The sequence below is a fragment of the Rhea pennata genome, unplaced genomic scaffold, assembly GCF_028389875.1.
Source record: "Rhea pennata isolate bPtePen1 unplaced genomic scaffold, bPtePen1.pri scaffold_32, whole genome shotgun sequence".
NCBI lineage: Eukaryota > Metazoa > Chordata > Aves > Rheiformes > Rheidae > Rhea > Rhea pennata.
Window position 1 is genome coordinate 3827757 of NW_026907679.1, and position 23407 is coordinate 3851163.

The following is a 23407-nucleotide window of genomic DNA, read 5'->3' on the forward strand; positions in this document are numbered from 1 at the left end:
TGCTGCTTCCAGGGGACTGCTGTGGCTGAGCACCTGCAAGAGGAACACACGGGCAAAGGGCGGAGGATCTTGCTCCCCGAGTTGCAGTGCCAGCCCCTGCTTTGTGAGGCCCCCGTAGCCAGGCTCGTAGCGCCCTGCTGCCAGTGACCGCGTGTGTTTTCCTTGCATAGGTGTCCTGAGGCCTGCGGTTACCTTGGCCCCTCATCGTGCTCAGGGGAAGGTGCTGAGGAAGTACATCCCAGCCAGTGTCCTGCGCAAGGTATGGCCACGAGTGCTGGGAGGTGCCTTTTGGGGGAGAGGGAGGGGAGAAGGAGATGTGTGTTGCAGAGCGGCAGTTCTCCAGGCAGCAGGTAAGGCAAAGAAAATGCCCCCGTATGCAAAAACCTGGGAAAGGAGTGCTGCAGGGGCCAGAAACCTGCCAACTGTGTGCTCCTGCAGAGAGCGCCGGGGGTGAGGGCGGGGTGGATTGCCCTCTGCATTTTCCACTGGTGTTGTTCTGGCCATGGCCCCGGGGTAAGAGAGCGATTCCTCCAGAGCGGTGACAGCGTTGCTGAGGGTGGCCCCTTGTGTCCATCCATGCCCAGTGCCGCATTGCACCGTTGCGTATCTGCCTTGCGCAGGCTGACACCTGCTTTGCACTGCGAGGAGGCTTTCTGCATTCCTCTGAGAGCGCCCGCTGCTGCCGCTCTGTGCGCTCTGCCTTGGTATCTGCTGCAGGCAGGAAGCGCCCAGGGCGAGCTGGCTGGTGGAGGTGGCCCACTGCTGTCTTCCAGATTGACGACAGACAGCCCCTGGTGAGCCTGTCCGAGCTGCGGCCGGTCACCTGCCTCTTTGTGAAGCTGCAGTTTGCTGCCAAGGTCAACCTAACGCAAATCTGCAAGGCTATCCAGGACAGCAGCGTGCTGATTTCGGAGATCCTCCGTCCTCACAAGGGCGAAATCAACAAAATCTCCATGTTTGATAAGGTGAGTGTGGAGGAGCAGTGCCCCCGCGCACGAGGACGAGGGTGGTGGTGGAGAGGAGGGAAGCGGCTCTGTCTCTCGCGCGGTGGGGAGAGGAGAAGCAGCTCTGCCTCGGCGTTGGGAGCGGTACCCTGTGTCCTGGGGCTGCCCTGAAGCTCTGCTGCGGTCGGCGGAGGCTGGAGTCTCAGGGCGGGAAGGGTTTGGTGCAGGCGTTGCGGCAAGGTGTGCTGCCTCTGTCCTCGGCAGGGCTGCACGCTGCTGTGTGTGTTTGGCCTCCCTGGAGGAAAGCTGCCCTGCGAGAGCGTTTGCGCCTTGGAAAGCGCGATTAAAATCTCCACCGCCTGCTCCGGGAGGCTGGGGAAAATCGAGTGAGTGGGGAGGCATGCTGCCTGGGACGGCCTGGGGCGGGGGGTGCGGAGGGGTGCCAGAGCGCCTGGCTGCTCTGCACACGCAGCCCGCTCAAGCTGGCATGTCCGCTGCCGGGCTCTGCCAGTCCCCGAGGCCTGTGCTGCCGGGGCAGACGGCAGAGCGCGGGGACGTGGGGAAGGGGCGGCGGTGGGCAGGCAGGACTGCGCACGGGCGCTGCTGATCCCTGCTGCTCTGCCTGCGCCTCAGGGCAGTGTCCGTGGGGGTCACCAGCGGGACGGCGTTCTGCGGAGTTGTCGGCCACCGCGTCAGGCACGAGTACACAGGTACGAGGTGTCCGTCTGCGGAGCGGGTGCCCGGGCCGCGTCTCTGACGGGAAGAGGCAGAGTGTCGGGGAAGAAGCTGTGGGCCCTGGGCGCCGGGCCAGGACGAGGGCTTGGCCTGCGGCAGCACGTCGGGACTGGCGGAGGCGGGGCGGGTCCTGCCGTACGACGGGGGACGGGCTGTGAGCCTCCTTGTTGCTCTCGCTCGTGCTCAGCAGGGTTTTGTGCTGGCCTGTGCTGCAGGGGATGCAGCCGGCAGCCTGGAAGGGTGGTGCGGGTTGCTCTCCTGAGGACGTCAACGCGTGCTCTCTCTCTGTGGCAGTCATGGGCCAGAAGGTGAACCTGGCTGCCCGGCTGATGGAGCACTACCCGGGGCTGGTGTCCTGCGATGCGGCGACCTACGCAGCATCCCGGCTGCCCCGGTCCTACTTCAAGGAGCTGCCGAAGGCCCAGATGAAGGGGGTTGGCGATCCTGGCACTGTCTATCAGTACCTGGGGATGTCGCAGAAGCTGTGAGTGTGCTCTTTGAGCAGGCTGCCTGGGGGCGTGGAGGCACACAGGGTGCAGCCTTGGGGAAAAAGAGGAGCTGTGCAGAAAGAGGCCAAGCTGCTGCCCTCCCCAGGCCTCCCACCACTGTGGCTGAGAAGAGGGAAAGCCATAGCACGGCCGTGCTTTTTGCCTGTTCACCTTGGTGCCTGTTGCTGTTGAGAGAGTGGGAGTGATGGCGTAGGGGTGGAGAGGGCTCTCGGGAGTCCGTAGGCCCAGAGGGGCCTGTCAGCCCCTGCCCAGAGGGCCTGCAACTCTGCTTTCTGCCCTGTGCTTGCTTGCTGGCATGCAAGTGCAATGCAGTGGCAATTGTGACCCACCCAGGGGGTATTATCTCGGCTGCTTCTGAGCAGGAAGCTCTTGGAAAGCACTTTGGTCCGTGCTGGTCCCCTGGGAAAATGTGGGTGGCCGGGCCTGTCTTCTTGCTCGCTTGCTGGTGAAACTGGAGCTGTTCCTCTGGGCCAGGCTTGTAGGTTCTCTTTGGATGATGTTTTGGCCTCTGTTGCTTGCACGTTGATAGCGTGTGCTGTGCCAGTGTGGGCAGAAGCCCTTGGACTTCCATGTGCTGGAAGTTTTCCCTGTGCTTGTTTGGTGTTTGCACTCTCTGCTGAATGAGCGTGAACTTTGGTGGTGGGAGCGTGGGCAGGCTGCCATTATGCTCAAAAGAGGAGCGGGTAGGCAAGAGTGTGTCCTCAGCTGCACGCATGACTCTCTGTCCTCCAGCTTCTGCCTCCTTCACTGACTTTTGTTTTTCTCTCCCCCTGCTAGCATATTTGGCCTGGATCTTATGGAGGAGAGGTCAGAGTACGGCCCCTTGCTCGGTAGGTGAATGCCTTGCTCTTGTGTATGCCCATTTCTTGCCCTTGGGTACCTGCTAGTACCAGCCTGGGAATGGAGATGCTTTTGCAAGGGATGGTGTTGCCTGCAGTGGCCATCAGGTTTAGGCTCATAGCTCGTTCGTAAGGTTGGAGTTGGGCCAGAAGTGGAGGTGGGAATCAGAGTGAGACGCCTAGTGCTTCCTGCCTTCCTGCACCATTAGCGTGTCAGGAGCTTTCAAGAAAGCAGTTGCTCCCAGGCTCCAGCAGGAAGGTGGGGCTGTGAGTGCCCTAAGGCAGGCCTAGCTGCAGAATTGTAGCTCTTAGGGTGGGAAGGAGCCCTGGGTGCGGGCAGGGTCGCAGGTGCGGTGGAGGGAAGGTGCAGTGGCAGCAAGAGGGGAGGCTGCCCAAGGTTGTTGGCTTTTGAGCTCGCTGCAGCAGCTTGCTTTTTGTCTGCCTTCACAGGTCGCGAGGAGGAGATTGCCCTCTTTGAAAGTGCCTTGAAAGCCTACAGGACTTGTCACGAAAGCAGCATCCTAGCATTTGAGGGTGTGCTTGGCTCTGGAAAGAGCCATTTACTCACTGAGCTGGCATTTTTAGGCCAGGCTGCTGGCCACAGGTGAGTGTTTTGGAGCGCTACGTGTGGGACACTTCCCTTGCCCATCCACTGATGTTCGTGGCATCCTTGAGCCCCTCTGCTAGTGCTGCTGGCCGTTGGCCTGCAGCATCCCTGAAAAGCCTCCTGGAGCCGCTGGTATGGAGCAGCTGCACGCTCTCCTACTAGGTCTCGAGGGAGCTGAAAGTGGCTTGTGGAGCCAGGGCTGTTGCTCTTGCAAACTTAGGCCAGGCAGCAAGGTCTGGCAAGAGCCCAAGCTGCGTGCTTTTCATGCACCTGGAGAGTAAGGAGAAGAAAGATGCTGGGGGAGGCGGGAGTGGTGTGGTGGAGCTGCCAGAGAAAGGCTGCTTGCCCTTGGGCTTTATCCCCAAAGGCCCCTGGGGTGGCCAAGGCTTTCCGTAGTATAGGAGGCAGATGGCAAAGCTGTGGCATTCAAACACAAAGGCCCAACTTGCTCAGTCCTTGCTTCTTCAGCTGGCAAGTTGCTGTGCAGGGGGAGGTGCTGAGAGCTGTGGAGACACCGGGTGTGGTGGTGGCTCTCCCAGGGGCTTGGCAGCAATTGCCCCTCTGTGGCTTTTCCTTGTAAGACGCGGGAAAACCTTGGCCCTCTGTGAAGCACTTGGAGGTGTGCGGAAGAAGAGTCCGTCTGGGGCTGTATGTCCAGAGCTCCCTTGCAGACAGCCCTGGATGACGTGCCTCTTCTCTGACAGTTTTGCCTTGGAAGTCTGCAGCTCTTTGCGTTGCTCTCTGAATCTCGGTCCCTTTTGCTTTTGCATGGCAGGGTGGTGGCCGTGGAACTGACAGAGCTAAACCTGAAGCAGGTCTACTCTGCCCTCCGTATGGTGCTGGCCATGGCCCTGGGCCTGCAGGCATGTCAATCGTGCAGTGCCAGACAGCTTGTGCTGCAGGCAAAGCTCCAAGGGCTGATGGCAGAGAGCAGCTACTGCCTCCTCAACGACATCTTCCTCGTTAAGGTGAGAGCGAAGCCCTCTCTGGCCCTGGCAAAGGGCTGCTTGTGAGCTTTAGTAGTTTGGAGGCTCTGGTGGGGAGTCGCTTGGCTGCCTGGAGGGAAGAGCAGGGGCATATAGCGCAGGCTTCTGTTCCTGAGCGCGGTGGGCAAAAGGCACTGAAGAGCAGCTTGGAGATGGGGCTGATGACCTGTGTTGTCTCCTTGCAGCTGTGTTGGGGAGAGGGCTGATGGTGAGGCCAGGAGAGGCATTTTGCTGGGTTGGTGTTGTGTGGTGGGTAGGTGTGCTGCAAGCCCTGGAAGGCTGTTTCTCTATGACTGTGCTTTTCTGGGCAGTTTCCCCTCTCGACGGCAGTTTCCCAGATGAGTGGCACTCAAAGGCAAATGGAGCTGGAGTTGCTTTTGAAGAAAGTGCTCCAGAAGGTGAGCTCTTCTCTCCCTTGGGGGTCAGAGAAAGACACCAATGCCACAGGCGGAGGCTTCAGGAGGAGAGTGGTGGGAGCTGGCGGGAGGACGATGTACCTGAGTCCTTACCCTTCATAGCCCAAGCACCCCTGCCCATAGCCCCGATACCTTTCCTCCCATAAAGTTGGTGGGAACGTGCTTGGGAGGAGCAACAAGGTTCTTTCTTCTGTCCTACTTTGCACCAGAGGCCTTAAAGTCTCAGAGAAAGTGCAAGCCAGTAAGATTCTGAATGCCTAAGTAGCTGGGGAGAGGAAAGAGGCTTCAGAGCATTCTCTCCGTCTCTCTCTCTCCCTCTCTGTCTGGAGAGGGAGAGAAAGAGGCCAAAGTTGCTGCTATGGAGGCTACTTGAGAACCCATCAGAATCCCCGCAGAGCAAGCTGTTTGTTTCAGACTGTTGAAGAAGATGGCGTTGTATTTGTCATCGACAACGCCCACTGCATCGACTCTGCCTCCTGGAGTCTTATGTGGAGCGTGCTCAGGGATGTCTCAATCTTCATGGTGATGAGCTTCACTGCCAGTCACTGCAGAAGACAGAGGCTTTGCCAAGCTGCCGTAGACATCCTGAAGCTGCCAAAAACCAGTTGTGTTCGTCTGGGAGAGCTGAAGCCTTCCGCTGTAGTGCAGAAAGCCTGCCAGGCGCTTGGAGTTGTCAGCCTGCCCCAGGATCTAGAGACGTAAGTCACAGGCAGGGCCTGTGAGCTCTTGCTGAGGGCTTGAAGCTGTGCAGAGAGCCAAAGGGAATGAAGCCCTAGAAAAGGCAGTGCAGAGCTTCTAGAAGGGCCAGTGCCTCTAGCCAGTGGGACATACTGACAGTCGTGAGCTGCGAGTGGGCAGCTGCCTAGGCACAGAGCACAGGAGGTGTCCAGCCTCCTGTGTTGCACCGGAAGGCAGGAAGGAAGTGGTCCTGCACGCTGGCATGGCTCAGGGGTGGCAAAGGCATTAGTCTGCGTGGTGAGGCTTTGAGGGGTGATTCACTGGGGCAAAGGTTCTCACTGGTGCCGGAAAGCATCTAGGCTGTTGGGGACACGAAGGACAAGGCTTGCTTGGGGCTCTATCTGCACTGCTTTTCCCGAGGATTCCAGCAAAGGCTGTATCTTCCGGGTGACTCAGGCCCCAAAGCCCGTGGGAGTCGTGGCCCTTTCAGAAGTGAGGTGGATCTGTGGTGAAGACGTTGGTTTCTGTGCTCTGCCCAAGTGGCTCAGCACCCACCTGACCTGCCTTTGCCTGTGTCAGTGAGTGCTGGATGTGCTCCTTTGCAGGTTGCTGACGCAAAGAAGCTACGGCATCCCCTATTACTGTGAGGAACTGTTGCGCTACCTTCTTGGCCATGACATGCTCTTGTTCCACCCACTGGGGAAGGATGAGAAACGAGAGGACAAGTGGGAGAGCCTCTTCAGTAAGCACCTTTGCGGTCGATTGCCTAGTTGCTGTGGTGCATTTTCCCCAGCGCATTCTTGCCCGAGGCTTCCCCTGTGAACTTGGCACTGTCAGCTCTTGCAGCCATAGAGATCGTGGTGTGGATCAGGTGTGGGTTTGTACAGGCCTTGCTGCTGGGACAGCCCAAGCCGAGGCAGGGGAGTTCTGGTGTCTTTGAGAGGACAAGTAAGGGTGCCATGGCAGCCAATTTCAAAGGAGGAGCAGAGCTGCTGCCTGCACTCAGATGAGTGCTGGTATTGTCGTGAACTCATAGGAACACAGGTGCTTCTTCTGGGCCAGTGTGGTGAGTCCTGTGGCTGGAATGTTCCTTGTGCACAGCCACAGGGCTGGATTGAGTCCGTCAGTGACACATGGTGCCAGGTGCTGTAAGGCCTGCTAGGGGTGAATGCTGAAGGGTTGAGGTTGGAGGGAGCTGAGGGATGTTGGGTGGGAGGCATTTAGAGGACCAGACAGAGGGCCTGAAGAGTTGAGTGTGTTAGCGAAAACACTTGAGGGCAAGGGAAGGCAAATGGATGCCTGGAGTCCACAATGCCTGGTCTGCTGCTTCAAGGAGAGCTCCTGCTGGGGTCAGGCTCTTCTCTATATGGGTATACGGCATTGGTGCACTTTATGTTCCTGCCGCACACCGTGTTTGTTGGTTAGAAGAAACTTCTTCATCAGCAGGTGGTCTGAGGACTCTGGCTTTTGTGAGCCCCTGCCGTCCTTCTCCTCTGCCTGATAGGCCAAAGCGTAGTTTGAAGCCTGCCTGAAGGGGTGGGAAAGAGCAATTACTGTCCCTGAGCACAGCTGCTTACGAAGCTCCGTGTGCGGGGCGAGGGCAGGCAGGCGCAGAGCAGCCTGACCGCAGGCTGGCTTTGGGCACGCTCTGGCTAAAGAGAGAGAGAGATTAAACACAAGACCCCGGCTAGGCACAAAGCGGGGCATGCTGCTTCTGCCTCTAGCATGCCCCACGCGGGTGGATTTTCATGGGGACGTTGGAGGTGCTGCTGTGTGACCTGTGGAAAATCCCTTCTCTGGCCCTTTGAGTCGCTGCCCAAATTCTTGGGATGCCCTGGACAACTCTACTCTCTAGCCGATGTAGGCGTGTTATTTAAGAGGCATTGGAATGTGCATGTATTTCCCTGGGCAAAAGGCAAAGAAGGTCACTTGCAAAGAAGTCTGACATCAAACCCAGCAGAGGCGAGGCACAGGCCTTGGGAACTTGAATGCCAAAGTGTGAAAGCCCCCAAAGGTGCTACTAAGTGAAGGCGGCAGTGGTAACACGACCTAGGGATGAATGCCAACCAGCTTGCCACGGCTCTGGCAGCATCCCTGAGTGACCCCCGATTTTGCATTTGCACTGGCAAGGTGCCTGCCTCTGGGATGACAGCAACACTGCTGCCTTCTGTCTTGAGGCGTTGCCTCCCCAGTCAGGAGGTCTGGAGCCTTTGACTTGGGAGTGTTTGGGGAAACTGCCTGGCAACAGCTAATGTTAGGGAAGGGCTATGAAACAAAGGTATGCAAGGGAAGTGCTTTGCTCGTCTTAGCGAACATGTTTGGTGCAGGCCAAGTGCATCAGCCCACCTGAGGCAGGCCTTGTTCCCGCTGAGGTGGATTTTGGAGTGTTTGCAAGCAGGAAGTCATGACATGAATTGTCTCCCTTTGCTAATCGCTTTCCCCTGCTCCCTTGTGCCGCTCAGCTTCTGTGATGGAGGCTTCAACCACTGCAGCAGCACGGAGCTCCAGCGCGGGGAAGGACCGCAGGGTGTGCACCATGAGGCCGGATGTGACCCTGCAGAACACTGTACTTCCCCCTACGTTGAAAGGTGAGGGGCTGAGCCGCGCTGCGGCAGCTGGCAGCAGTGCTGGGTGCCTATGCCAGGGCATGAGCTGGAGAGTGTGGACCTCGGTGTGCTGCAGAGTTGAGCCTCTCCCCTCTGGGACTAAGCTGGGCAGGTTGCTTTGGTGCCATGGGATTGTCCGCAGAGAAACATGCATGTTGTCTGCTCTGAGTGGGATGGGGTGGGCAGGGGGCGGAGAAAGGAAGGTATTGGGAGCAGACTGTTCTCAGCAAGAGAAAATGCATTTCCAGGGGATATTTGTCATGGCTCCGATTGAGCTTTGAACTAGGCTTTGCACCTCATTGTTCTGTTTGTAATTTCTTCTGCTTGTGGGGGCCTCAAGGCACTGAAGCCCAACAAAGCCATCTTGCGAATCTCTCTGCCTGTTGTTTTCTGGGCTGGCCCAGAAATCGCCCCATTTCTAGGGGGTGCTGGATGGGAAGCTGTGAATGAGCATGGCTGCCCTCGAGCCGAGCCCTGGCCGAATGCGGGTGGCAGAAATGTCCCCCATGCCCAAGTGTTCTTCTTGAAGGAGCTGCTTTGTCCAAGAAGGGGAAAGTCTTGTGTGACCAAGGGAAATGCGGGGTTGTGGGGAGCTCTGAGCTGGCCTCAGCGGTGCAGGAAAAGCTCTCTGTCTGTGTGCCCTGTGGACATAAATAGAGCGCAGAGCTGGCAAGCTGCATCCCCGGACATATGCATGTGCTGGATGCTGCCCTGCCCATCCATAGTGGGGGAGCGTTCGTCTGAGCATCTCTGCTTTCCCGCATCCTTGCTTCCTGGGGGTCAAGCAGGAGCAGAGGCATCTTGAAGACACGTGCCTTGGGTTGCAGTTGTCCAAGGGGCTGGGTCCCTAGGGAAGAATATACCCTCTCGAGTGTTGCAGCTAATGCAGGCTGTGATGGTGGGGAGGGGCAAGGGAGAGACGTGTGGCTTGCTTTTGGCAGGGATTGCGCTGGCTGAGCTGGACAGCATGAAGCCCTCGGAGCAGATGGTTCTGAAGTATGCAGCCATCCTAGGGCCGCTGTTCAGCACGGAGCTGCTGTTCCACATCCTTCCCGGGTGGAGCAGGGCCAAGCTGAACAAGGCGCTGAATGCCCTGGTGAGATGCAACATCCTCAAGTGGCTGAATGCTGCCAAGGGGGCAGAAGAGAGCAGTGTTCCCACCGAGGGGTCAGGCACCTCTCTGGAGGAGGAGAGCGGTAAGAGGTGGTAAGGGGAGCCTGGGAGCACTGCAGGCTGCTGCTGCCGCTGTCTGTGTCCCCGGTGGGGCTCCCCAGAGAATGCCCCCTGCCCGGAGGAGGTGTGTAATGCTCGTGGCACCCCGGGGAGTTAGGGATGGGTTGTTAAAAGCTCTGACGAGTCCATTTCCGAGGAGCCTGTGCTTTGTGCTTTGTGCTGGAGGGCAATATTGCAGTGAGGTGTTGCGAGTCCCTCTGCTGTCCTGCCTGCAAGCGCGGCTCATAGCCCATGTAGGAGAGGGAGTACGAAAGCCCGGACCTGCTGACCCAGCCTCCCGCTGTGTGCAGATGAGGGATTTAGTGTGCGTTGATCTTTATTGTCCCCTAGCGCCGGGGGAGCGTGGGAGGCTGGGAGTGTCTTGCAGAGTGGGCAGAAAGAGCTGGCTGTGTCTTGCTTCTGTGGCTGGCAGCATCCCCAGCTGCCGCCTGGGGCGCAGCTGCACAGCCTGTTGGCAGGGAGAGCAGGCCAGCAGCCCGTTGCGCTGGCCGTGCTAGTGTGAGGAAGGCAAGGTGGGCCCTTTTGCTGTCTGGCCCGGAGGCTCTGAGTGCAGGAGCGCTGGTTTCCTGCCAAGGGCCCACGCCAAGGCCTGTCTTTCATGGTGCAGCTATGGCTTGCCTGAGCTGTGGCTCCAGCTCCGGCCCCAGCTCTGGCTGATGGGAAGCCCCATTGCCTTTCAGATGCCCAGAAGTCATCCATGGAGGAGAGCAAGAGGAGGGCGAGGCTGGAGTCTGGCGTGCTGGCCTTTTGCGCCCCACTGCTGCAGGAGGCTGCGTACGAGCTGTGGCCAAAGGGACAGAGGGTGGCCCTGCACCACAAGTGTGCGGCCTTCCTGGAGAGGCACGCGCACAAGTGCCAGTGCTGCGGGGGAGGCGACTTTGTTGCCTTGCACCGCTTGGCCCTCGGCAGCACGCAGGAGGCCGAGAGCGGAGAAGAGCATGGCAGCGACTGCTCCTGGCGCAACTGGGAGGCCTCCCTGGCGACCAGCGAGGAGATGAAGTTGGACGAGCTCCCCGCCTCTACGGGTATGCCGTGTGCCCTGCTCTGGAGCCTGGGTCCTGCCCACTCCTACCGCACACTTGTTTCACGCAAGCGTGGGGATGCTTCCAGTGCAAGGCGGATAATGTTGTAGGACTAGTTCATTTCTCCACTGAGCACAGCTCCACAATGAGAGCGATGATGTGTCCACAGCGTAGCGCCTTTCTCCCCTTGCGTGTCCACCTGCATTTTCCCAGAATTACGGGAGGGCAGCCCATCCCCCGGCAGAGGTGCACGCATGGCTCAGCAGGCTGAGGTGTATTAGCTAGTGTGTCTAGTATACTTGGTGAAGCTAGGTTAAATCTGGAGTTGAGCCCCACAGTGAAGGCAGATGTCAGGGAAGGAGCTGGAGAGGGAGCTGCCGCCAGGGCCTTTGGCTCTGCTCTTCCTCCCTTGGTGCTACAGAATGGCAAGAAGCAGCTCTACGGCATGTGCAGTGAGGAGGTGTTTAATGGCATGCTTTCTTTGCAGATGCTTCAAGTGGTGTACTGAAAGAGAAGAGCTGCTTGGAGGAGATTTTTCGGTGAGGAGCCAAGGTTTTGAAGATGATTTTGGGGGGCAGTGGGGTGAGGGTGTGCAGAGGAGATAAGCGGAGTTCCCCGCTTGGGCTGCCCGTTGTGAGTCTAGCATTGGCGAGATCAGGCCTGTGAGAGGCAGCTGGGTTGAGATGGCCATGGGGATGCGTATCTTTGGGGAAGCCGGTGGGATCCCAGTGCTGATGGTGGTTTGGAGTGGAGCAGCCCTGGCTTTCTAGCTGTTAGAGAGCAGTGTTGCAAGCTGTGCAGGGGCAAAGCAGCCCCTGGAGGCAGGGTGGCTTGTGGAAGGGGACAGAAATGCCAGCTGGTCTCTCTGCCTGCCTAAAAGAGCAGTGCTCCTCCAGAGCCGGGGCAGCAAAGGCGCCAACAGGACCAGTGCTCCTGCTGCTTTGTTACAACTGTGGCCAACGGAATGGCTTGCCATTGCTGAAAAGGGGAGCTGTTGCTTCTCATGCCGGTTCTGCCCTGCCTGAGGCCCCAGGGCTCCTCAGAGTGCCCAGCATTTACTGGTCAATGTGCCCACAGTGTCAGGGAACAAATCTTGCCAAAGCGTGCTGTGTGAGTGAGTTGTCCTGGCTTTGCTTGCCATGCAGGGAGAGCCAAAGGTCTTGAGGGAGGAGAGAAGGCGAGAGCGGAAGGGAGGAAAGAGCACAGGGGGAAGTCATAGCAATGATGGGGGGCTGCAGCCCACTCTGGAGTCAGTGGCGTCAGTTGTAAGCTGTGAGGGCCCAGGGAACTCTGGGTGCAGGTCACTGTTGTGTGGGGTAGAAAGAAGGACTGAGCGAGCTCCCTCAGCACGCCTGGGAAGGCTGTGCAACCCACAGCTCCCGTGCGGTGCCTTCGTGCGTGTGGCCTCGTGCTGTGCTAGAACCTGTCTTTAACGTAGGCTGAAGGAGCGGTGTTGGTGACGCTGGTGTGTGCTTTGGTGTCTTCTTTCTCCGTGATCTTGTCTCCAGAGCGGCAAAGCGGTTTCTGGCTAAGACCGAATGGATGCCCAAGGTGCCCAGCAAGACCCACTGGACGCAGGGTATGGAGTGTTCCTGCAGCTGCAAGGCCATTGTGGACTTGGTGCTTGTGCCCTTGGCTCAGCACTACATGGCAGTGGGCAATGAAGCCAGAGCCTTTTATTATCTGCTGGAGGGTGCGGCTGCCTACTTGCACGTCTCCGACAACTACCTGGTGAGTTGCCGTGCTTGCCAGAGCCCACTGCCCATGGAGTCCTCTCAAGTGCCTTGCCCTGGGCAAGCCCATTTCCCCACTGCAATAGGGCCTGCCTGGGGGCCTGCCTTTGTGGGGACTCAGGGATGAATTGGTGGGAGGGAGACCCAGCATTTGCCTCCTGTTTGCCTCTCCTGTGGCAAGGGAGACAGGGCCGTGAAGCAGCCCCTTGGTGCAAGGTGCACCTCCCAGGAGGTGGTGCAAAGGAGTGCTTGTGTGCGTGGTGTGAGAGGCAGCGTGACTGTGCTTGGGTGGGCATCACCAGGGGCAGATGCAGGTGAGGCACCTGGGAGTGCTGGGGCTGGGGACAGGCTTGGCAGCGATGCTCAGCTGCTCTCTGTGTGCTTGTTCAAAGGCCTTCCGGAACCTGCAGAAAGCAGAAGTGCTGAGGACCTTGGTGGCTAAGAAGGGAAACGCGCTTGCTTGCTTTGAAGAAGCCACTTTGCTGAGCCTCAAAGGAGAGGTAAGGTGACAGGGTGGTTTTGGTGGGCTCCCCCGGTGGGTGGAGTTGAATGCTTTCCTGTGGGGTAGGGTGGGGTGGGGCAGGCTCTCCCTGGCCCACCTAACTGTGGCTGCTCTCAGCCTGCTTTCCTGGGGCCCCTTTGCCTCCTGGCCAAAACCAGCTGAGGTCCTGGCCTTGATTCCGACAGAGACATGCTATTGGTTATGTGCTGAATCGGAGCCTTCTGGGAGCCTTCCCAGTATCCCTGTTCTTAGCGTTCCCAGTAGCTGGGAGGCTCAGGATTCCCAGCTGTGCCTGGGGCTGCTTGATGCACTGGGGATGAGCTTTTGTGCCAAACGGGACTGCCTTGAAAGCCCTTTTGCTGTGCAGGTCTGCTACCGTATGGGACAAACGGAGCTGGCGAAGACAACGATCAGGAAGGCATTGAGCCTGCTGAAGAGGAAATTCCCCATGACCTCCACTGGTGCTGCCTTGCAGCTTGTGCTGGAAAAGTCAGAGCATGCCTCTCACAAGAAGAACAGAGACTCCTCCGTTCCTCAGGAGGCAGGGTAGGAAGCAGAAGGGAAAGCAAAGGCTCTTCTAGGCAGAGGGAAAGCTGCTGAGGGAGCTGGAGGCTAATGGGTGGAGCAGCTGTGGGTTGTATTGGGCAGCTACTGGGGTGTTGGCATGGGAGATGGTGTTGGTGAGAGCAGGGAGGTGTTAGTGGGGAGCAGAGTGTGGGGAGGGGAAGGGAGTGTGCTGGCAGGAGCAGGAGGTGGGCCTGTCGGCGTAAGCGCAGGTGAGCTGTGAGAGGGAGGAAGCTCAGAGGCTGTAGCCAGGCGCAGGCCTCCCGTGCAAGGCCCCTTTTCCTCCCGGTGGCCAGCTTTGCTTGGCCTGCCTACACTGTAGTGCCAAGCACCATCTTTAGCAGTCATATTTCCTGGGTGGTGCTCCTTGGTTCTGCCGCTTGTATCGCTGCGGCCGTGCCTGTGTCAGCTGCCCTTCTGCAAGGAGGTGCAGCCGTCTCCTCCATCCCCCTGCTTCCCCCGCCCCGTGGGACTGGGCACAGTGCGCCTAGTGGCTGTGGCCCAGCAGTTTCCCTTGTGTGGCAGGAGGCAGAGGCTCCCCTGGCTGTTCCGGCAAAGCCACTGCCTGTCCTTACTGCGGCAGCTCTTCAGCCTGGAGAGCGCCGCCGGCAGTCGGAGGCTCTCCCGCCTGGCAGCACTCATGAAGGTGAACACGGCCGAGGAGTCCGAGGATGCGAGTCACGTGAGTGCCTTCTCTCTGCAGCAGCAGACCCGCCCTGACACGGCTCCTTTTCCCTGGCCTGGCAAGAGTACCAGCAGGGCCTGCCCCCGGCAAGAAGAGCCCAAAGATGTGCGTGTGCCTGCCCTTTTCCGGATGAACTTCCAGAGGGTGTGGGTTGCTGCTGCTTTTGGTAGTCCCTCGCGTTGGATTTGTGTCCTAATTGTGAGCATGGAGGTGGTTCTGGCTGTAAGGCAGCACCACTGTGTGTATTCTGTAGTTTCCTCGTAGCTCTTGATAATACTGGTGTGCAAGGCCGGGGGCCCCTGTCTTGGCACGGCTGCAGTTAGCAGTTGCAGGAGGAAGAAGAGTTGGTCGTATGGGTGCGCGCTGTGAGAGTGGAAGAGAGAAGGTGGCAGCTGGGTTGTGGCCTGTCCCCTCCAGGCCAGGGAATTTCCCTGGAGAGACAGAGTCGTGTGCATTGTCGTGTTTGGACCCTTCTAGGTCCTCTTGTCCTACCTGGAATATGCGCTGTGCTGCCAGAACCTGGGCTGCCGGGAAGAGTGGCTGCAATACGGGCGGGCGGCCGTGCAGCTTAGCGCTGAGGTGCAGCTCTTTGGAGGAGGGGTATTAAACACAGCCAGCTTTGCCCAGGCCCTGTCCCATCTGACCCTCAGCCTGGGAAATCTGCCTCTGTCCGTCGACGTAGGTAGGTACTGCCCCCGCCGCCTGCAAGAAGGCATCTCTGCCGAGAGAGCCGGTGCAAGTCTGCTTGTCCTCTTCCCAGGCTATCGTGCTGAGAGGCTCTGCATGGAGCTGCAGAAGCCTGACCTGGGCTACATGGTTCTCAGGACCCTCTTCACGGCACTCTTTCTGCAGATGAGGTAATCCCGGTGCTGGAGAGAGTCGGGGTTGCGCAGTGTCAGGGGTCAGGGACCTTTGGGTGAGAACAGGCCTGCTGGAGGAAGTGGGACGGAGTTGGGAGGAAGAGCAAAGAAGGGAAAACGAGGGAGAGAGAGGTGCTGGGAAGGGGAGTGGGAAGTGTCTGGAGGTGCTGCCTGGGCTCCCAGCCCGTGGAGAGGCTCCCTGGAGGCTCGTTGTGTTCCTCCCCAGGTACCCGGAATGTGAGGCAGTGCTGTGCAGGCTAGAGGAGCAGGTGTCTGGAGCAGATGAGATCGTTGGGCAGGCATGCTTCTTCTGCTGCTGCTTAGACCTCTTGCTTGATGCTGGTAAGTGCTCAGTGAGGAGGGCCCCTGAGAGCCTGTTTGCTGGGCAGGCAAGGCTGCACCCCTGGAGCTGTGGGCCAGAGCTGGGGACTTTGTGCAAGGTGTAAACAGGCAGAGCCCTCCCAGCACAAGCAGAAGTGCACTGTCAGTACAAGACTTCTAGAGACTAGAGTAGACAATACAAGAGTTCTGCCAGGTTTCCCTGTCCTCTGGAAACACGGAAACAGTTCCGCTGGCCAAAGCAGTTTTTCTTCTGGTAGAACAATGACCCCAGAGCCCCCAGCAATCCTTATATTTCCTCCACAGAGCTTTCCGCTGTGCGCATTTCTCTCTTCGCCTGCATCCTCGTCATTTTTTTCCCCTTTTGCGTTTCTAACATGGGAGCCAAGAGTAATTTGACAGTGCTTTTAGTTATGCTCTTTCCTAGCTGTGTTTTGAGATTGCCCCTTCTGAAAGCTCTTCTCCGCCTCACTGTGCTCTGGCTCCCCAGGAAGCAGGGCTAGCAGCGCTGGCATGTGCCTGAGCAGGAGGCACCTAAGAGCCTGTGCTCTGGGGTCGCTGTCCTTGCTGCTCAGTGGCAGCGTGCCTTTGTGCAGTGCTAGAAAGCTGCAGATTTTTCAAGGGCAAGGCATGGTGTCAGGGGAGCTGGGAGTTCTCTTGTTTCCTTCCTGATGTTCTCTGCCCTTGCGTTCAAGGGCAGTTCTGTGCACTTGAACAGCCCTGAGCAGCTAGGGTAGAAGTGCAGCCCTTGCCTGCTTCCTGTGAGGTTTGTTGCTCTGTGAGTGCTTTGCCTGCCAAGAACTTTGCCAGCTGTGCTGGAGCTTTCTGCTGCTCTGAATGCCTGAGGCACGGTGAGGCCAGGGAGGGAGGTGCTGCTTCGCTGCTTCTCTGAGAGACATTTGTATTGCAGGGTGGCAGTATAAGTCCTTTGAAGAGTGCAGGAGATTCGTGGAGCAGAACGAAGCCAACTGCCTTCTCCAGGCGCAGAGCAGCATCCTGCTTGGACTGTATTCGTCCCTGGCTCTTTGGTAAGTTGGAGACTTGCTTTGAGTGGGGAGAGGCCCAGGCAGTGGTTGTGGCCGGGAAAGGGGGAGCTCTGCGTTCATCACATGCCCCCATCCCATGTCCACCAAGGCGGCTGCTTCTGGAGCACGGTGATGAAAGGGGCCGGGGGGCCACGCAGGATGAACAAGCTGGCAAGGAGGCCCAGGTTGTGCTGCTGTGGAGCCCTGCCAGGGAAGGATGCCTTGGCGGCATTCAGCCACAGCCTTCCTTTTCCCCTTGAATGTTGGGGGGGGGACTGGTGTGGCTCTCTCTCAGCGCAGGAAAGCGATGCAGGCTGAATGGTGCCTAAGTGCAAGAGCTTGGCTCGGAGAGGGCACGAGGGCCTGGAGCAATGCTGTGTTTGTGGGAGAAGACAGCCATTGTCCCAGTCTGCTGCCTAGCATGGCTTGTGTCTCCTGGGTGCCTGCAAGGGACTGGGTTCCAGTCCTTGCAGTTTCCCTGTGATCTCGCTCATCACTGTGGGGGAGTGCTGAGTGCCGCTGGCTCACAAACAGACACGCATGTGCACACGTTTATAAGCAGGTCAAGCAAACTGGAGGGAAGGGGAGCGGAGAGGACCCTCTTGGGAGGGACAGCAGTAGATTCCTTCTCAGCTGTGATGTAGCAGGGAGACGAGAACACCAAGTTCACGCGGAGAGAAGGAATTGAGCTACTGCTGCCTGATTACAATACAGTGCTCTCAGGGATGCTTATCAGGAGCAGCTACAACATGCTGCGGTTCAGCCCCCCAGCCCCCCAGTACGCCCCCAGTAGCTTCCTTGTCCTAGAGGGTGCATTGCCTCTGGAAGCCAGGTTGGGGCTGGAGCCTATGGCCTAGGAGACCTCTTGGTTACTTGCTCATCTCTACAAAATGTGCCTGAGTGTGTGTTTGTCTGTGTTTCCTTTTTTCCTCTGGACAATGTAGGTTTGCAAGGCTTGGGCAGTGGGACAACTTCCAGAAGCCCTTTGAAAAGGCCAAGAGGCTGCTGAAGAGCACTGGCGCCTGCCTTGTGGCCAGCCAAGCGTGCAGCCGGCTCCTGGAGTGCCATAGCCTGGTGCTGAAAAAAAACATGGAGCAGGGCTTGTGGAGGGCCCGTGAGAGCTGCCGCAGGGCTCTAAGGGTAAGGGATGTGGAGGAAGGGGAGGGGCATGCTGCAAGGGCCCTCTGGGGAAAGCTGTGTTGCTAGCAGCAGTGGGTTGACCTGTGCAGGTAGAAGCAGCCACGACAGGATGGAGTCAGGGTAGTGCCAGAGGGTAGTGGCTTAGGGATCAACATGGCTAAAGACTCCTGTAACAGAGGTGTCAGCAAGAGGGGGACGAGAAGGCAGTCAGGTGAAGGCAGTCTTCCTGGGCGCGTGAGAATTCCCTTATGGGACTGCTTGGCCCAAACAGGAGAGGAGAAGAGCCTTGCTCAGCCATGAGCTAGTGAGCCCTGCTGAAATGCCTGCTCCATAGGAGGTGTTAGGGCTCAGGAGAGATCTGTGTGGTACCTCAGCCTTGCTAGCTGTGCACTCCTCCTTTCTTTGTGGCTGGTTTTCCTCTTTGGGGATTTGGTGCCCTTCTCTGTGCCAAGCCATCGCTGGGCTCTCTGACTTGTCCTGATGTACCTCTCTGCTGTTTTCTCGGCAGCTCGCCGAAGAGGTTTTCTCTCGGTGCTCCACAAGCCCCGTCTTCTACCCCAGAGTCTACCACCTGAAAGCCTACATTTTCCTGATGCTGGGGAATGAAGAGCAGAGCGTGCTGTGCCTCAACCAGGGCCTCCAAGCCTGTGAAGACCATGGCAACCTGCTGGAGAAGACTTGGCTGGAGATGAGCACTGTAAGTTGCTCACCTGTGCCTTTGAGTTGCTTCCCGGGCAGAAGTTGAGCCTGCTGTAGCAGAAGGTGGGCCGCACTGTACTGTGGCAGGTAGCCCCGGACAGAGCCCCCCGAGAGCTTCAGGGGCATGTGCTCAAAGTCCTGTGTGAGCTGGTAGGTGCTCTTAGCCCTGCTCAAGAGGAAGGTAGAGACAGCTGTGATCTCTCTCTGCCAAGTGGGGCTGGACTGGTACGTGAGGAAGCAGTATGCCCTGCAGCTGCTCCTTTGCAGCATCTCTGCTTGGCAGAGCAGTGGTGAAGTGGAATCTTTCCCTGCTCCTTAAGGCAGCTCTGGGAGGCCAGGGTCAACATGTGCTGTGTCTGAATTGGCCTTGCCTCTCCTTCTGCTCGCTGAGGGGTTTTGGCAGCATGGCTCATTGGCTGATGGGTGGAACAAGCTGCTGAGAGAGGCCTTAGTTGCCTTCCCAGGCAGAAGTCATGGCTCTGGAGGTCACGTGCTCTTCTCAGCTCTCACTGTGCCTTTTTTCCCCCCTTCCTTTAGGAGTGCTGGTTCACTGGAAAAGGCCCCCTGGGAGATTTGTGGCTGAAGACAGCCCCACATTTTCCGCACCTGAACCAAGCAAAGCCAGAGGTCTGTAGCTCCAGGTACCTGCTGAAGCTGCCAGCACTGCAAAGGGAGGATTCTTCTCCAGGAATTAAATTCTGACACTGCTAGTCCGAGCACTTCTTCCTTTCCTTCTTCCTTTAATATACTCAGCATCATTCTTCGCCCCCCTGCTTGTATTCTGCCTCGTTCTCTCCTTTCCCACAACAATGTTTGCACAACCTGAGTCAAACTGAACCAACACCTACACAGTTACTAAGGCCAATACTCAAAACAAAAACCAAAAAGCAAAACAGTCTGAGCATTCTGAAGAGCTTAGCATTTAGGCTTCCATCAAGTGAGGAATATGATAAATAAGGCACAAAGCGCTCCAGAGAAGGTAAAGCTCTGGGAGGTTAGTTAATTCCTATAGTTCTATAGTGGTTCCCAAGTAGTATTCATTCTCCTGGGTAGAGGTAATGCATCGGGCCATTTCAGGCCTGTCTCTGCCCAGCTCTTTGCCAGTTTGGTTCTCTTGTTGGAGTTTCACTTTGCTGCAGCCCCACGGGATTGGGGGTGGTAGGCACAATGCAACTTCTGTTCTCTCTGCAGCCTTTATACACAAGGGGATGTCTAGGGTTATACCTTTGTGATGAGTTAGTAGAGCAAAATGCCTGTCCTTGGTGGAACTCATGTCCTGCAGCAGGTGTTTCTTAAGAAGACACAGATGTTAGGTCCTTGGCAGAGAGAACATTTTAAAATAAAGACATAGTTTACAGCCACCAAAGTAGGGAAGTTGGTAAGAGTATTATGTACTCCTATCCCTGATAATGAAATGGTAGGTGTTGTTATTTTTTAAAAAAAGTAACATTCTCTGGATAAAGGCATCCTGTATAAACTCCCTGTAAGCTGCCACAGGGCCCTCCCTTAATTGGGGAGTACCTTGCTGCTGCAGTAGTCCATGATTAATAAAGAAATATAAGTGAAGCATCCCACATACATGACTGCAGACCCATTAGAAGCCAAAGGACAAATTTCCTGTTCCCAGACAGTTGAATTAAGATGCCCCATCGGTCACGGGGGAATCGCGGTGCGGGCATCCACTTCTCACTGGGTAGAATCTTGGGGGAAGTCCCACTGCCCAGAGCAGGGTCCACACTTTGGGGGGTTGCATTAATCTTTCATAGTTCGCACTGTTGTTCTCCCCAGAAGTCACAGTTTAAACCAATTGCAAGCCCAATCATCTGTTGATCCAGTCAGGATTCAGTATTGCCTACAACTGCCTTGGCTTCCTTTCGATCACTCAGTTCCCCACTGTTCTACCAGCAGTGAGAGTTTCTGCAGTGCCATCTCATCTCTCATCACTCCATTCCGTCACAGCCCTGCAGTGTGGTGCCTCAAGCCGTAGGCGCCTCAGAGGTTGCCCACTGGTGGGAGGCACCAGCGCATGCTGCTGGAATCGGGGCTGTGCTATCCAGGAGGCCCACTCTTGCCTGCAAGCTGTGACACCTGCTGACTCATCAGCTCCCAAACTGTTGCCACAGGTCTTGAGTAGCAGAAGAAATCCTCCGTGTCCACTGCAGAGAGAATCAGGAAATGCTGTGAAGACAGGCAAAATCAAGCAGTTGTGAGAGGGGGCAGGGGAGCTCCAGCAGAGAAGGGGCCAAAGTCCTTTGTGTCTGTGCTGTTGACCTTGGAGTGAATTTGCAGGAGCAGCAGGTGATGTTAGAGAAATACTGTGAGAAAGAAAACTTGCAAATAGTTAACAAGATTCAAGGACAAGGGGGAGAGAAAAACAGTACTGCAAAGGATAACCAGCTCCAGCTAAAGAACCTTGATGAAACCACAGCACTTTGAAGAATGTGAAGGGCAGGTAAGACAAAAACAGCAGAATAACCCAGGAGTGACCTTAGGTTTATTAAGGCTTATTAACATATTAAACTTCACACCCCTAAATGAAGAATGAGATGGAAATGACATGATAATGATGCTACCGCCTCTTCTTCGCTTCCTATGCTAATTAACAGGAATGTGAAAGTGCAAGCGCAGAGCGATTACCTGATGTAATGAAACTGTAACCAATAGAAAGATTTGTATAAAGTACTCCCTGAAAAGTGTGTATAAATCAAGAATGAGGGGGGAGAAGGTGTGCTAGCTTTGTGGATCTACCACCTAGCACCCATCTGTGTGCAGAAATGAAATAAACAAATGTCTCGACCCTGTGTTTCTATTGGTTGCTTGCACACCGGGTAACAGAACCCAGATTTTGGGGACAACAGTTTGGCAACCCAGGTGGGACTTGCCAGAAGGCCTTGCCTGGATCACCCTGCCGTTCCTGACAGTGGACTGGATCGGATCGAGCTCCAGCACGCACCGACCTGTTGATTGGGGATTCCTCCCACCTCCCTCCAAAGTCGGGACGACAAGAGACTCAAAGGTGCAATGCCGACCAGAGATATTTCTGCCAGGGCAAAAGGGGTGTGTGTGTGAATCTTTGGATTGGTGAGTATAAAATTTACTTACTTCCGTGGAAGATTATGTTGGATTATGTCACACGTAGACGCTCGGCAAGGGTTGCCTTAAATTGACCAGAGGGGTCAGAGCTGAGTGCGCATAAAGGAATAAAGTCGCCCGTAGACGCTTGGCAAGGGTTGCCTTAAATTGACCAGAAGGTTCAGAGCTGAGTGCGCACAAAGGTACGGGAAAAAAGGTATTTCTAGGTAATAAGGTTGGTATTTCTAGCTAATTGACATGGGATCAAGCCAATCCAGGATTCCTCCCTGTAGCCCTTTGGGTTGTATTTTGAAACACTGGGATATTTTTGGAGGAGATCGGATGACAAAAAAAGAATGAAAAGATGTTGTAATCAATGGCGGCCAATGTATAAGCTGGAATGTGATGAGCAATGGCCAAAAAATGGGACCTTGAACCATAACACTATATTACAGTTACTGCTGTTTTGTTGCCGGAAGGGGAAGTGGGATGAAATACCCTATGTGGAGGCTTTTATGTCACTATATAGGGACCCAGAAATTCAAAGGGAATGTGAACTTATAAGTGAAGAGGAATCTGTAATGGGTGCAGTAGGAAAGAAGGAAGAGAGCGGGTATTGTGCTAACAGACAAATTCTGAATGGAGAAGAGCAGGAGGATGTACAACTACTGGCAATACTCTCCTCTTGTGGAAACGATTCCACCTCAGTTGAAGCATCGCCCCACCCCCGCTAGAAAGCAAAGAGTCCAGCCCTGTTTCTGGCCAAACTAGGAGACGGAAACAACCTGCTATACAGGCTCCTTTGAGACAAGCAGTGGGACCAGAAGGGCTGCCAGTATTTGTACATGTTCCTTTTACAACCTCGGATTTACTAAACTGGAAGCAGTCTATTGGATCATATAGGGAAAATCCTGAGAAGCTGCATCAGCTTTTGGAGACTATTATGATAACTCATAATCCTAACTGGGGAGATGTGCAGGCGCTGTTGAATACTTTCCTGACAGGAGAAGAAAAGAGGCTGGTAGTTGATAAGGCAAAAGAAGAGGGTGAGAGAAGGGACAGAAAGGGGGATCCTGAGGTCTATTTACCCACCAGAAAGGATCCCGAGTGGCATCCAAATAGGAGCGGGGGTAGGGAGCTCTTGAGGCAGTATCAATAGCTAATTTTATATGGGGTTTGGTATGGGGTTCCAAAACCAAAGAATGTATCAAAATTGTATGAAGTAACGCAAGGGCCTGAAGAAAATCCCTCGGCCTTTTACGAAAGATTATGCGAAACAGCCAGAAAATGGACAGACCTGGATCCAAATGAGGAAGTGAATCAACGGCTGTTTAATACGCTCTTCATTGGCCAGTCAGCTCAGGATATTAGAAAGAAGCTACAGAAGGTGGATGGAGCTGGGGGAATGTCTATTCCATAGCTGATAGAAATAGCGTATAAGGTATAGAATAACCGAGATGAAAAGAGAACAAGAGAAACACAAAATGGAATGAAACTGCAGGCTCCTCTCCTGGCAGCTGTCCAGAGGAATGAATTCCAAGGCAGGGGCAGGGGAAGCAGAAGAGGTAACAGAGGAGGAAGAGGTGGAAGGGGAGGGAGGCCAGGAGGAGGCCTCCCTAGACCCGCTTTGGTTCCAAATCTTTGTGCAATATGCAGACAGGAAGGGCACTGGAAAGATGAATGTCCAAATCGAAGAAGGATAACAAAGCTACAGAGCCCAGCAAACACCGACCTAATTATGTTAGAGGAGTCAGATATGGGATGAAGGGGATGGGGGGAGAAAATTAGAATTTCCTCAGCTGATCCCCTGGTTCCAGTAAAGCTGGGGAATGAAACTGTAGATTTTTTATTAGATAGTGGAGCCACTCATTCAGTGATAACAAGTTGTAAAGGACCCTTAAGTAAGGCTACTACCACCATTGTTGGGGCTACAGGAAGGAAAGCTTTCAGGCCATTTTTGCAACCAATGGAGTGTACGATTGGAGGCACTAAATTGACTCATGAATTTCTCTCTATGCCAGAGTGTCCCCTCCCTTTATTAGGATGGGATTTACTATGCAAACTGAATGCGCAGGTGACCTTTTCTGAGAGTTCCGTGCAACTCCACAGCCGTCCAGAATCGGCATGGAGAGCACAAATCTGCCTTTTGATGGGATCAGCTCCAGACGATAACAGTGCAAGTATCCCTTCAAGTGTATTGGATGCGGTGATTC

General features: G+C 55.8%; 1 protein-coding gene across 1 annotated transcript in view; it reads left to right on the forward strand.

Annotated features, from left to right (window-relative positions):
• The window catches only part of LOC134154590 (adenylate cyclase type 10-like), a 49756-nt gene that overhangs the window by 21290 nt on the left and 5059 nt on the right, over window positions 1–23407 (forward strand). Inside the window, exons 20-45 of the mRNA XM_062601265.1 lie at window positions 171–259; window positions 774–965; window positions 1209–1330; window positions 1578–1654; window positions 1974–2163; window positions 2966–3018; window positions 3478–3631; window positions 4410–4602; window positions 4932–5018; window positions 5451–5734; window positions 6320–6456; window positions 6552–6662; window positions 8177–8302; window positions 9262–9516; window positions 10234–10578; window positions 11063–11114; window positions 12084–12306; window positions 12701–12808; window positions 13178–13356; window positions 13900–14056; window positions 14537–14741; window positions 14820–14916; window positions 15146–15261; window positions 16169–16286; window positions 17228–17423; window positions 17932–18120. Of these exons, the coding sequence (XP_062457249.1) occupies window positions 171–259; window positions 774–965; window positions 1209–1330; window positions 1578–1654; window positions 1974–2163; window positions 2966–3018; window positions 3478–3631; window positions 4410–4602; window positions 4932–5018; window positions 5451–5734; window positions 6320–6456; window positions 6552–6662; window positions 8177–8302; window positions 9262–9516; window positions 10234–10578; window positions 11063–11114; window positions 12084–12306; window positions 12701–12808; window positions 13178–13356; window positions 13900–14056; window positions 14537–14741; window positions 14820–14916; window positions 15146–15261; window positions 16169–16286; window positions 17228–17423; window positions 17932–18120 (4055 nt within the window). The remainder of the gene's footprint in view (window positions 1–170; window positions 260–773; window positions 966–1208; window positions 1331–1577; window positions 1655–1973; window positions 2164–2965; window positions 3019–3477; window positions 3632–4409; window positions 4603–4931; window positions 5019–5450; window positions 5735–6319; window positions 6457–6551; window positions 6663–8176; window positions 8303–9261; window positions 9517–10233; window positions 10579–11062; window positions 11115–12083; window positions 12307–12700; window positions 12809–13177; window positions 13357–13899; window positions 14057–14536; window positions 14742–14819; window positions 14917–15145; window positions 15262–16168; window positions 16287–17227; window positions 17424–17931; window positions 18121–23407) is intronic.